Here is a 14,616-nt window from a genome sequence, read left to right as displayed (position 1 = left end):
TGACACGGAATACTGAAGAAGTCTAGTATGCTAGACTCCAGAAAGCTTACTATATACCCTGGACACTCACAAAGGGAGGCACAACTCGTGCAATTTATCCCTTGCAAAAGCAAGACACGGAGATGACAAATTTGTACTGACACCAGTAGATATTTAGTCCGCTATACCAAGAAACTGATTTACTGGACTGATGCCAAAGCAGCCAGCTGCTTCCTCTGTCTCTCAAATCACTGCCAGGTTTCCTACATACACTTGAAACTCTCTTGTAYTCCATAAAGCAGCCATGATGGTACAGAGATTACAACAGCATTATATTCTCCTAAACCAGATATTTCTTAAACATTCATACAATAAAATGCTATTGCCTAAGAACCCTTATATCATTTGCAATTATCTGCAAGAATTCCTGTCTTATCGTACTACATGTCAGTATCCTCATCTGTTGATTCATCCTTATAAACAGCCAATATCCATGAATATTCTGAMAATTACATTTCTCCAATTGTCCAAAGAGCATTTGTAATAGGAAAGAAACTTTAACACTTGATAATTAGCRGTGCTGCACAAATATGCATCTCAACATCTCTGTAAGTATGCACAGGACTTGACTTTATATTCAGAACATGCAAAAATACAGCACATTAGTAATTCTTCCAAGGAAACTRACACTTCCTCATACTTGAAACACCTCATAAACCTACCTTAAGTTCTAACCCAAAATCCCACTGTGCCTTGACTGACAAGAAAAACAAATTATACTTACATTATTAAAATAAGTGCTGAGATTTTATTCCTTGATACTATATACACTGTTAAGGTAACTTSTATTAATTGCATCATGCTGCTGAAGAACTTAATTCTAACAAAAGACATRTAAAATCAGTATTGCAACAGTATATATTTGTCTGCAGATACACAYGACACTTTTTGTTAATGCCGATATTAATTTCAGCTGCCAGGAGGGATAACTCCTGACTCATGGAATCGATGTGAACTACTGCCTCTTTGCATTAAGTTCACAGAACCATCCATCKACACACCACAGATTTTTAAAGAAATCTCTAAGATACTTCACAGGTTTAAGTCTCTTTCTTTTTATAAAGATATTTCTTAGTTTCTCCTTGTTTTTTCTCACTCTTTAAGACCATAAGCCTGTCATGCAGCTGCCACAACATCCCTACACGTAATCCCCCATCTCAGTAACCAGAGGTCACATAATCACATGCCAAACAGMACTTATCTTAATTGTTATAACAAATACATTCTGACTGTGCACCATTTACCCATTCTCATGTATGAATCTTGGATTTATTAAAATGTTTTAAACCTACTACATTAATTTTCATTACTAAAAAGCATGAGCTGACACAAGAAACTAAAGTTACAGATGAACACTCGAGAATCTGTGACAGCAAGTGTAATCATCAAAAATATGAGACATTACATTCCTTAAAAAGCAGCATCAACATTAATTTCAAAGTCTGCAAATAACACTATAATGCCTATATTTAAGATTTTGGTTTTCAAATAAATTACAGACAGAGGCAAAATTAATTTCTAGGGAGCAAAAGTATTGCTAAAAAAGCAAAATAATCTATTTCAGATTATTCTCAACTGTTAGAACAGTTGAGATCGACACCCTCATTTGTTTCCACATTAATTGAATCAACTTTTTAAACTGTGTATCATGAATGCTTCTCATATTGTCATGGCATGATTTACTGCCCTATCCTTCCAAAACAAATATATATATATACACATATAGAAGAAATTACTCTGAAAGACTGTMTGGTTTTGCAACTGTAACATTCAACCTCTGTAAAAGGTAATTCTTCTATTTACAAATTTGAGCTTAATCAGTGGCTTCTAGACTATGATGCAGAATCACAAGCCCCGGACAAACAAGAGAATAATCTACACTAGAATAGAGTACAAGAATTCTATCACTAAACACAAACTCTGTATACAGTTTCTGCACCATATGGAAAGACTTCACCAGGACACATTTTTCTAGGCATTGAGCATGCATGATCTCCACTTCTGAAATAACAATCCCAAAAACTAAAAGCATGAGAACAAAGATATCCTGKTCATTGGTAACACAGAGCTTCAGCTGCTAAAAGGTTTTCCTGAATCCATGAGAGGGACAGGCAGTAGCTGAGGAACCTCGCAGCAGCTCCTTTASCTCCTGCCTGTCAGGCGCTTGTTGTATGTCCATAAAGCGGCACCAGAGGAACAGATGGGGCAGCTCACACAACACCCTGCCCAGGTCTCCCTGCCCAGGCCCTTCACAGGAGCCATCAGGCCACCAAAGGCCTGTCTCCACAAGCCAGGGGAGCACACAGAAAGAAGGGCAGATGGGAACCCAAATGAAGAATTCCAGGGAAAGGATATCTTGTCCAGACCCATCCAGGGCTCTCCCAGGACATCCTTAGACCCAGTTTCCACACACACACTGATCACATAAATCAACACTAGAACACCTTTGGGACTGAGAAGGGTTGCTATCCAATAGTATGGTACAGATTATAAACTGCTGGGAAATTAGGATTGTACAATAGCTATGGAATGTTTATGGAAGGAAACAAAGGYAAGGAAAGAGGTGATTCAGGGAGGAATAAATCTAGGAAAAAATASAGGGATAAGAAGATAAAAGAGGCTGGGTCACCTGTAAACAGGGCTTGGTCAGAACAAYTRTCTGATCATGCCCTGTGCCTGATCRGCAACACCTGTCCTCTATTTTCATTAAATTCAAATTCTAKTTAATTTCATYAAATTCAAATTCTATTTTMCTGGATGATTTTCYTTTAYTCTGAGCCCATGTGTGCGCAGTGGGGGGAGTGTCTGAGTGTCACCAACCAGAGCAAGAGGACACTGGAGACGTCAGAGTAAGTGAAATCAAGAGATTGAATATCCAGGTGTCAACAAATGGAAAGAACAAGAACCAGCAGCTGTTACTGGGCAGAGAGTGCTTAAGGCCAGCTGCTGGAGACATAAACTTCTTTGTTGGTTGCTAATTTTTGTATTGGTAGGTGAGGATGTATATGTCTGTGTGGCTTTTTTCCTCACTACCAGACCCTCATCCTGACCCTCCAGAGAAGGGTACAGTATGAGACCACTGGTGCAGTTTGTGTTCATGTGAGTGCTCACAGACAGACACACTGTTTATCTGTTTGGATCAGTGTGTACACAGGTATGTGTTGCACACCTGTATCCAAATGTTAGCGCCTGTCGGAAATAGAGTCTTGCTGTCCATGGTTGCCTACAGGGACAGAGCTGCAGTAGCCTCCCTAACAAAACTTCAAGTTAGGTGAACGAACCCTGCTCCTTCCTTGTACATTTCCCCCGTATCACTCGCCAAAAGAAAGAAGTCCCAGTTACAAAAGATCAGACCCTACCAAGAAGATGCCTGCCTCCCAGCTCCTTTGCACACTGCAGTTCAGATTCCTCTCCGGTGCCCCCAGTGCAGCCCTGTGCACCCAAGCCATGGAGCGCTGGCTGGCTGCACGGCCGGCTCTGATGAGCTGCAGGTGGCCCAGCAGAGCCCTGTCTAAGGCGCTTGGCCAGGCCTCGCTGCAGAGAGCAATCAGCTCCAAGCAAGCAGTTGGCTCCGGACAGGCGTGCGGCGCCCTGCTCTCTCTTCCGCTCCCCAGTTCATTCGGGAATACAGCATTCCTTGCTAGCACCTTGGCCAGAAGGCTGTGTGCAGACTGCTGGCCAAGAATAACCTCATCGATTAACAGGGGTTTTATTTCAAGTGGTATCTTTTAACAGAATTTTTATGCAAAGCTTAAACTATGTTCAATAGTTGAACTATGTTCAAGTTGTACACTACCAAATTCCTCCTTCTTGTACTGCACAAAGAATGGCTTTTACAGCTTTCCTTATGCTCAGTTACAAGAAGCTGTTAAGGAAGAACATTATCCAGTTCCTTTGAAGTGTTAAGAGCTCATAATGTAAACTTGAAAACAAAACTCAAAGCAGAGTTTTTTAGAGCCTGTTTTATCTTATGGGATTATACAGCTATTACTTTCCTGCATAAAAGCCTAAAGTATCTGCAGTTACTCAGGACACATAAACTGCTAATCCCAGTATTACTAAGTTTCCTAAAAGCAAAAAAATGACTGTTCCCAGTGTTAACAGTTCCAAAAGAACATCTAGCTAAAGGAAATCACTTGTGGGAAGTCTACGTATGCACTAGACTTTGCCAGAATTAATCTCTGGTACACCAATATCATCAACTTACACCAAGAATATATGCAATTCTTAATTCTTGGGTGGTACTAGCACAAGTAACACAACCAGTGCATTACTGCAGTTACACTGAGGAAAAATCAGCAATGTTATCTAGAATGCTCGTACTGTAAGTATTACAGCATATCTAGCTTTAATTGAGAGTACATTACATCGTCCTTTTTATCCAGAAGAACTCAACCAACATACAGCAGCCAGTATTGCTGAGTGAAACACAACTGAGGCTTCTTTCTATCTTGGCAGTAACTGAAGAATCCCTTTACTTCAAGTTCCAGGAGTTACTTTACAAAGTTCTGGACTAGTCGCCAAAAATTCACACTGGGGAAAAGTGTAGGCGGATATTGTTTCAAGGTCCAATATCTCATGACCTGTCATAACTCAAAACAAATGCTTCAAACCACTGAAAGTTAATTCCAAAGTCTAATGGTCCAAAACACCACTGGAAAGTCTCTTCGTTCACTGAAATCATCCGTTCTATTATCCTGCATCCTTACCCAGCTATTCACACCCACTCTTTCGAATCAAGTGCCAAATCACATTATCACACAGACAATTAGTTTCAAACATGTTGCAGGAGATCTTTCCCTCACCAGATGCCTCAGTACAGACATACTTACACTACTGCTTGGCTACATTTTCCAGCATTGGAATCTACTACCATGCTGGGAATGTTAGTACACCCCACATACAACACCTCTGCAGCGCCAGCAACCCCCCAGCTCCCACCTTCTCACAAGCATGTTTGCTTCTCATGCCTWAACTCTTGCTGAGTCTTTGCATTACTTAGTTCATATGAAGAAAACAGTGGACAAGCCAAGAAGGCAGAGCAGTAGGGGGAAAACAGATTTCACCTGATGAGCAGAAGAGATGATTTACATTCATTTTAGAGCCTTTCAAAAATAAATACCGTCAACAATTACAAGCTTAACCTGGAGAAAAAYCCAGAATGTTAGTTGCAGTACTGTTACTTATTTATTACACTCAATTAAGCTGTCACTGCAAGAGTTGTAGAGATCCATTTGTAATATGGATGGATTGTAATGTGATCCTTGTAATGCGATTAAAATACAGAAGAGGAATCTAATCAGTGCACAAGAAACATCCCTTTGATTTTGCTAAACAGTGACTTTGGGTGGGTTCAGTCAAGTAGAAAAACTAAGTAGGAAGAGTAAGAAACAGATGACATGGGTAAATACTGCATCAGCACTCAATCAAAAAGAATGCAAGGGTTAAAGGATCATGAGAATTTCAGGCAAATACTCGAAGGTAGGGGAGCAATTGGTCTGTTTCAGAGCTAAATGTAACAAAGCCACCTGAGGAAACATAAATAAAGAAGGAAAATGCTGAGTATGACTAAAAGTGAAAATGATGAAGGACAGATCTGTGGACCAAAAAAGATAGAGAAGTTGCAGAAACATGAAAGTAAAGATTCATAAGTTTACTGAAAAAGTTACAACAAATCTTACAGGTACTGATGCTACACAAGTAATAGCACAAGTAATATCACAGTAATCAAATGTTTTTAATTTATAGCTATTAACCTTATTTTTTATTAACAGAAAAAAAAAAAGTAAACTAGAATACAGTATTTATAGYATGCTGTACTACATAATTTGTTAAGTTTGCATGTAGTGGAACATCACCACACAAGAGTTTCTAGTTTGAAGTCAGTAATCCCTTTTGTCCCCTCTTGTGAGGAATGAAGAAACAGTATTCCAACACAGGATTAAGAACTTGCCTATGTAATATCTGATAATTGTGCAAGGACACACAGACTACCTGCTACAAGCTGTTCTGATTCTAAACACTCTCCCTCTGTTCCAGCAGCCATATGTGCCCATGCTTAGGTTCCTCTTCAGATTGCCCCTGAGAACTGTATGTCTGATACCTTAATAGACAGCAACCTAGGTAAGGAATGAACAGAGAAGACCACGAATGTACTGGAGACCATAACCAAGAATTTTTCTGAAGCATCCCTATAAAGTTTAAAGTTTGGGTTTTCTGAGGACRTTTATTAAGCATTTCAATACAGAATAACCCTAACAAGAGTGCTCCTCAAACTAACTTTAAACTTGAAACAAAATTGAAGAAAAACACTTGAAAAGAAAAAAAAACAGCTCCTGATGTTTAGAACATCTGTAACAGAGCTAAGAGACACACCAAATATTTGCATTACTCATCTCACTCTCCTTGCAGACACATGCCTCTTTAGTTTCAGTTCTGCTGATGCTGCTTCTAATTACCCTTCTGCAAAACCTGAACAAGCTACCCTGAACACAAGTGCCTGAAACAAAAAACAGAAAAAAGCAGAGTCCTAACCAACATTTTTGATACTGTAATTGTAGCCTCTCATACAGTTAGGCAGGTGGTTCAAGCTGCTAAGTGAAGAAGGACCCCTTGAAGTACTCCTTGAAATTTTATTTTGTTGCAGGTTACRTAGAGGAATACAGCCTGAAATGTGACTTTGAAGTAAGGAAATGTCCATTTAACTTTAGTAAAGATAGCACTCAAATAAGAAGAAAAGCTATTAATTATTATTCCAAGTTTTAAAAAAAGAATTATTTCTCCTTATTCAYTAAGGAAATGCAACAGTAAGTAGATACTGTTAAGTACAGAACTGTCACAAGAACAAACCACACCGTACCCTGCAGTCAAGACAAGAGAGTTTAAGCAGACTGTGGAATACCAGAGGAACGGGAAGCTTTAACACTGTTGAATCTCAACAGCATACCCAGCAGCTTCAAAGCTTTCAACTAGAAAAAACAAGCAGGCATTCGCGTGACTACAGAGGAGAACACRGTTCACCATTTTTATATTATGTATATACTAATGCATATTTAACAGTCTTGTAACAGTCACCAGATCCAAGAGAAAAAAAGTCAAGGCAGGACATATTGCTATCAAATAGAGTACAGGGAGAATTCTGCCACTCATTCACTAGCTGCAAAACTACTTAKGAAAGATGAATCCACCACACATGAGCTTGCTTCCTGATCAGTCTGCTGCCTGCAAACATGTTTTCACTGAGCAGTCACTTAGTGGTAGTGTCAGCTGCAGGAGAGCCTAAACTGCAGCAAAGCCAGACAAAAGAGAAAAACTGATCATGAAATCCTCATCAGTTTTGCAGTAGATTAGGCTCTGCATGTAAGGAGTTTGAGCTATAACCAGACCTCAAGCTAAAYTTCTAGCTGAGCCTGCCAAAAGTAGAGAAAGGAAAGAAGAAAAGAAAWAAGTGAATGTATTTGTTTTCATCCTTCCTTAAGACAGAAAACAGGAAACATGCAGATGTAAAGAGAAGGAGCTGATACAGAAAGAAAAAGCAGYCCCTAAAATGGCTGCGTAAAGGTACACCTAACTTGCATAGTACATCAAACAAAAGACGTTGACCCAAATAACTCGTCTCTTCAGAAAGAAACTAACATGCTGAACTACATTTTTGGAAGTTATTATGAAATTTGCTTGTTTGACAACTAGTTTGCAAAAATACAAAAAATGCAATAAGTTATGAGATGAGGAAAAAAAAGATACATAAACATACACAAACAACGTATAATGTGCTTATGTTTTTCAGGCTATTGGGTGAAAAAGAATCATGCAATAAAACTAACCAACAATAAATACCAACCACAACAATGAAACATATGGAGATAATTCCCTACAAAATAATCCACCTCCAACTCCCTCCCTCTCGCCCACACCTGACCTTGAGGTAACAGAGCAATTATTTCTTCTTTTATGAAATACTGTTAACTTCTTTTCAGGCTGCTTACTAGGATCTAACCTTCCTAACCTAAAYAAAGCTAAAATTTGCAAAACCAGCAAAATCAGTGTTATTTTCTTACCAGAGAGACAGAATTTGCAACAGGGTAGCCAAGACACAACAGAACAGTAGCTAAGGTTCTCTTATGTTTTGGGCAACCCCTTCTTAACATAAATTATGCTGATACTAGTCCTCTCATATAAGAGTAGCACATGTATTCCTCATATGGAAAACAATACTAGGACATTATTAGCTATTTGGTGTTTAATTATTAACTAGAAACAAAAAGAAAAGCTAGTATCACACAAGTCTGCAGCTCTGCAATGCATGTCCGTAGCCACAATTGGTCCTTTCATTATGGCTGGCTATATAGACCCAAGAATATTCCTCAACAGTAGTAATCATAAGCTAGTAAAAACCTAAGGTATCAGTGACAACCRCTGAAAGGAAAAAACTATCCATATTGTGAAAAGCCATTCTTGCAGAAAATTTACAACTACATCTTCTTTTACCATATTTCACAAGCGAGAAAGAGGAATATTTACTCCTTTTGAATTAAAAGCTTATCCTTTGAGCATTTCTTTCTGCGTAACTGCAACSCATCTCTGTTACTGTACCAAACTCCTTGTCATATCTCAGTGGCTATTACTAATCAGCCTGCTATCAAACAATTGTTGCCATCACCAGAACATGGWGGCATTATACTATACCTTCTGGTAAACTATTGAGCACACGAGGTCCTTAACAGCAGAGAGGGACAGGTCCTGAGCTTCAATGGTGACAGTCTCTCGAGTGAGACCAATCTGCAGAAGGAAGGAGATCCCATGCATAGAGCCTCGGGAGTTGGTGAGGCTCTGCGTACTGAAACTGCCATTGGAGAGACGACTGGAGAGCCCCGACTGGGGACTTGAAGACAAAGTTGGGGTCTGTGCTGCAGCAGCATGACAAGTAGGTGGGGAAAACTTCTGTAAGGATGGGGGAGAAGAGTCGTTTGCTGACATCTGACTTGCTTTACTCTGCCGAGATCTCCCTAGTAGTCGAATTCTAAGAAAAACACGTTACCAGTTCTTCGTTTGAAATGAGAACAAGGATAATGTAAGTTTCCCTTTCTTAGTTCAGTAAAATGCTCCTGATCAGTAAAAGTTAAATTTCCCTTTCATTCGGTGCAAGCCAAAGAGTAAAATAATTACAGCTGCAAGTTACTTTAAATTAAAGGTTCTCTTTCTGCAGTTACAATCAGCTGATCAAAAGCAGATTGCCTGTCCTTTAGCACCACATCCAGATACAGAGGCTTACATAAAGGCCTCACAGAAACACATCAGCTCTGCCATTTTATACTTGTCCTTCATTTTTATTAAAAAACAAAAGCTGGAGAAACAAATGAAAACAGATGCAGGTACTTCATCACAAGTATCCTCGTTCACCTAATTAGACAGATGGTATCTTAAATGCAGACTCATGTTGATGCAGATAGTTTTAACAATGAAAAAAAAAAGTGTATCCTTGAGCAACAACAGAAGTCCACGTATGTGATGAACTTATTCCTCCTTCAGAAAGTCTTCTCTGAATTCACAGAACACGGTGAACTTTAAGATCAATGAAGATATCTGATTTCATTTTTATAAAGTATTTTAGCTCATGAAATGGAGGAACAAAACGTCTGAAGACACAATCACATTAAATGTAATCTCTAGCTTCACCCAGATAATCTCCAGCATTTTGAAATGTTGCACTCTGCCTGTAGGGGAAAAGATAAAGTCATTATTTCACATAAAATGCATAAAGTCGCATACCCGTGTCATAACCACTCTACTTTGAAACAGCAGGATCACCAACTCCTTTTACTCGAATGTGTTACTTTAGGAGCATTTTGCACTGGTAAGTTAAACTTACCTGCTTTCCCACTGCATGATAGACAAGAAAAATCAGATCGAACATTGACCAGTATGTTACCGTAACTTCTAATTAATAGTAGTTTAGCAGAGCAAGCACTTAGCACTTAYGAGGGAGAAAACTAAAAAAGGTAGGGGGAGGGAGCAGTAAAACACAGCTCTGCCCTGTACATCTATATTGAGAAGCTGGTGGGTAGGGAAGGAAATGCATTAAATGCATTGAAATGTAAAAAAAAAAAAAAATACAGGATACTCCAACTGTACGCAGCAGCATGTACTCAGGACACCATTTTAATACCGTTATTCGGAAAACTGAAGAACGTCTTGCACAAACTCTAAGAAGATACGCAGAGCATACAATTGAACATCGCCTCCTTGGAAAAAAATTAAATTATTTAATAGTCACACATCTGATTGAAAAAGCAAGTCTGCTACAACCTTTGAAAATAAGTAATTCCACAGCACAGGCTCAAGATACTTGTCACAAGAGGCTATGCTCCCTGATTCGATATTACAAGCATTTCATGAGYAATTGAAACGTTTGAAAAGAATAATTCCTAGATCCCCCGCGCAACTTCTACCACAGGAAAGTCTTCCACAAATGCAAAAGTGGTCCAAATATATAGATACTACATATTGCTAACAGTCTTTAAGGAGCACTGATCCATATAGGATACCAAAATCAGTAAACTCATGTATTTTTTCCTTCCCTTAGGTACAAAAAAAAAGTCTCAGAAAGAGCATTACTCATGAAATTTCAGAAGAGAAATGCCACAGCTTGCTGCACACAGTAGCAGCTGTCTTTCCCAGAAATAAGGCTGAGAATTGCTAAAATAGTCYATTTAATAGACTCTGCACTAGTATTTACCAGTGTAACAGCTCAAAACCCCACTGCCACTGCAGTCTGAAAGGTAGATAAGGAAAGAGGTTCACAAATTACAGTACTGGAAGGAAAATAAGCTCCTGGTACTGTGATAAAAATTCCTAACAGCTCTGGAAAAGAGAACAAATTGATACCTTCTGGATTTTCAGCACAGGTATCTAGAAATAYSTTCAAATATGCAAGACTTGCTGAACATTTAGCAACCACACCTGAAAAGAATCTTCTGCCTTAAAGAACACACTAAACACGATACAGATGAAAGTAATAAACAGACAAAGGACAGCAACAGTAACTTTTAAGCACTTTTTTCAATAAAGCAGCTTCACTGTGTCTTCAAATTTACTTGAAGATGACTTGTTCTTGTTTTCKACCTTCTGCTTTTCTTTCCCTCACCTCTCACAGATACCAGAGACAGCAAATACGAAGCCTTAGGGGTGGATTTGAATTACAAAAACAATGCCTAACCAACATAACAGAAAATACAAAAGCCTGAGGTGAAAGAATTAATGAGTCTACTACGCAAGTTTAATTTAGACAGTGAAAACACACTGTGAAAGCTTACCTACAGCTGCCTAATTAGAACGTTAATTATATTCACCAAAAGCACGATGCATTTGCATCGACAAAGCCTTTTCATATCATGTGCATTTGCATACATGTCTTTGAAGAAGTTTATTTTTGCTACTTGGTAGGAAAGAATGGATCTTTCTATGAAAGGAAAGCCAAAGAAACAGCTCAATTTGTAGTGAGGATAGAGTTCTTCCGAACATCAAATAAGTAAATGTATGTTGAAATTTACACGAAATCTGCAAGTCTGCGTTTTTATTTATGCAAAGAAAACYCTCCACCTCAAAAAGCAGAGACACAGGGCTATGAAAGCAGCCCCTCTGCCCCCGTCCCCTGCAGCCCAGCTCTCGCCTAGAAGCGCTGTCTCTCCCGTTCCTGCTGTCCCCAAACAAAGCGCTTCTCAGGCAGCTTCTCCAACACCTGGCACTAAACCCGCCCTTCCGTCCCACTGCGAGCCGAGGTGCGGACGTCGAGCCCCGCTCCAAGCGGCTCCACTCGCAGTTCCAACCCCGCGGGGGCCGTTCCCGCCGGGAGGGACGGCAGCTCCCCGCCGCGGATCCCGGGCGGGACGCGTCCTGCCTGCCGCGGGTCACGCAGCCCCGTCCGGGCTGGCGCTGGCAGCCGCCGTCCCGTCCCGTCCCGTCCGTCCCTCCCCGGTTTAAATCCACGCTGCRGCGACCCGCCCCCGCCAGCACCATCTCCGGAGATGATGTGGCCTCAGCCCGTCACCCCCACCCCGGGGCACCCAGGGCGGAGCTGCCGCCGCGGCTCTTTCCCCCCGCGGGGACCCAGGGCGCTCCCCCGGGGCACGGCCCGGGACGGGCTCGGCGGCCGCTCCCGCCGCCGCGGCAGGAACTTTCCGAGTCCGCCCCCGCCCTTCCCCGGCGCGGTGGCGGCGGCGGCCCCGACCCCCGCACACACACACGAACACCCACCCACACACACACGCACCCCGCGACCCCGCGGCGGCGGCGCCCCCGGTCCCTCCGCGCTCACCTGCGGCCCCGCAGCCCCGGCCGGAGCGGCCGCTCGCGCATCTCCAGCCCCGCGGCTCCCCGCACACACACCAGAGCCGCCCGGGACGGGACGGGGCTGCGCCGCGGGGGCTGCTGGGAGCTGTAGTCCCGCGGTAGCGCTCTGCCGCAGGCCGCCCGGCCCGGGCGGACCACGAGCCCCGGCGTGCCTCGCGCGGGCGGGAGGCTGAGGGCGCGCGGCGGCGCAGGCGCAGGGCACCCCGCAAGAGTTTCCGTTAGTTTTCTTTGGCCGCGGCGGGCGCTGCCCGAACCGCTACGGTGGGACGGGACGGGACGGGACGGGACGGGGCGGCCCCGGGAGTGGGGCTCTGCGCTCCGTTCCGCAGCTGCCGCCCCGCCGCCGCCGCCCCGGCCTCGGCTCTCCAGCCGTGCCAAACCCTGGCTCCGCGTTAGCTCGCACCCGCCGGCTGCCGTGCCAGCACCGGCCGTGGCTTTGGGCAGTCCCCCCCGCCCTGCCCGCGGTACCTCGGGGCGCGCCCCGCGCTTTTCCGCCCCGCTCCGCCTGGCCGAATCAGCCGCAGCCCGTCTGTCCGTTCAGCTCCCGGTGCTCCGTGCCGGGACCGGGGTGGCGCAGCCCCGCGGGGATGTCCCCTGGGCCAGGCAGGCCCTCCATCGCTGCACAGGAAATACTTGACCTAGTGTGTCACAGCATCGCGTTGCTCTTTTCCGCGGCCGCGCTGACCCGGGAGCTGGAAATGGCTTTCAGCGTCCCCGTGCTCCTCCCGGTAGCCCCCATGGCTGTGCGTGCAGCTCAGCAAGAACTCGGAAGTTCYCCGGGCCCTTGCCGACATGACTGTGACTGTCTCTTAGTGCTGTTTCAGCCCCTCCTTCTGATACTCTGATTCACCCAGATCCCATCTTATGCCCTCGTTAATGATGCCACTCTTGGCATCAGCAGCAAATGTCTGCACGCAAGATATTTAGCAACAGTGAGCTGGTGCAAGGCAAAACTGCGTCTGTGACCTCTCTCCAACCCAAAAGCTCCCCTGTAATCTTCCTTCTTGAATTTGCAATCGATTTTTGTGTACAAGTCTTAAAATAATATCCACTACCATAGGAAGCTGCTGAAGTTTAAGTTATATACCAGACCAAAAACACCTTGAAAAGGCAAACTGTCAAATTCAAAGGCTTCTAACTCTCATCTCAGTGAGACACAGATGGAGAAGCAGATTAGTGCCTCGTCATTTATAGCTCTGTTTGTAACGTTCGTTTCTCATTTCCTTCATCTTATGCTCCTGAGGCCTGGCCCAAAACCCACTGAAGCTGAGGAGAGTCTTTCCGCTTTCTTCACCCTATTTTGCATCAGACCTTTACACAGWGCAGATGATAGGGAGTGTAACCAACTCTCTGCTCTGACTGGAGCCATTTTATTTGATAAATAATTAGCCTGCAGCTTCTTGTCAAAATCTGGAAGTACTTTAAACTAAAAATGTAGCAGTTAATGGTTGATTCTGCTTTTAACTGGTTTTGAATGCCAAAAACCACCCTGGGACTTTTTAATGAAGGCTATTCCATGAATAGAGGATGTTCTTGCCAAAGCTCTGCACCAGATAACTGAGCAATCTTCGTTTCCTTTTTCCTCTAAAGTGGGACTCCCACACGCCACCACTGTAAACACAGAGCTTGCCTCCATAAACATGATTTCTGATGCTTAGCACAGCAAGGAGTCATATTCTACTGTATTTAAAGTGCGGTGAGCTTCTCTCATTTTGAGTAGCAGCCCTAAAAATAGCTGTTTATGGACAACACCAGATGGMTATTGGGTATTACCACAGTCACTGGGCAACGATTATATTTCTTTGCAAAGAAGCTCAGCTTTATACCATCCAATAGGGTTGGTGCCATTTAATTTTCTGCCCTAAGCTGTGATAGCTGCTTTTTCATAAATCAGAACAGAAGATGGACTAGTTACAGTGATTCATTACAGAACACAGGACCACATCAAACAAAATAAACCAAACTACTGTAATTATTTGTTYGGTGTTGCTTCCTATTAAACAAATACCCCTAAAGGATCCAAACCCTGTTCTGTTTGTAAAGATCTCTGTGTAAAACACCTTTACAAGCAGCTCTGCACCCAGCATCTATGTATGGAGCAGCACGTACATCTGTCCATGTGCACAGCTGACTCTGTGTGACATCATGACAGCATTAATCCTGGCTGCAGCAACTGACAGAGCAAGCATTCTGGTTTGTTCCTTTTATGACTACCATAATTAGTGATTT

The 14,616-nt window shown here is 42.9% G+C and overlaps 1 protein-coding gene across 3 annotated transcripts in view; it reads right to left on the bottom strand.

The window, feature by feature from the left end:
• The window catches only part of PRKD3 (protein kinase D3), a 42,724-nt gene extending 29,574 nt beyond the window's left edge, over window positions 1-13,150 (bottom strand). The window contains exons 1-2 of one of the 3 annotated variants that reach the window (XM_057389774.1): window positions 13,026-13,150; window positions 8,725-9,752 (exon numbers count right to left, since the gene is read on the bottom strand). In XM_057389774.1, coding sequence (XP_057245757.1) covers window positions 8,725-9,015 — 291 coding nt within the window. In that variant the 5' untranslated portion in view covers window positions 9,016-9,752; window positions 13,026-13,150. Of the gene's footprint in view, window positions 1-8,724; window positions 9,753-12,352; window positions 12,472-12,855; window positions 12,905-13,025 lie in introns of those variants that run through there. The other 2 variants (XM_057389773.1, XM_057389771.1) reach the window with 2 other exon arrangements.
• Between the last annotated feature and the right edge of the window lie 1,466 nt (window positions 13,151-14,616).

The sequence above is a fragment of the Malurus melanocephalus genome, unplaced genomic scaffold, assembly GCF_030028575.1.
Source record: "Malurus melanocephalus ecotype Western Australia unplaced genomic scaffold, MMel_1.1 scaffold_19, whole genome shotgun sequence".
Lineage (NCBI taxonomy): Eukaryota > Metazoa > Chordata > Aves > Passeriformes > Maluridae > Malurus > Malurus melanocephalus.
This window is presented reverse-complemented; position numbering and strand designations above follow the sequence as displayed.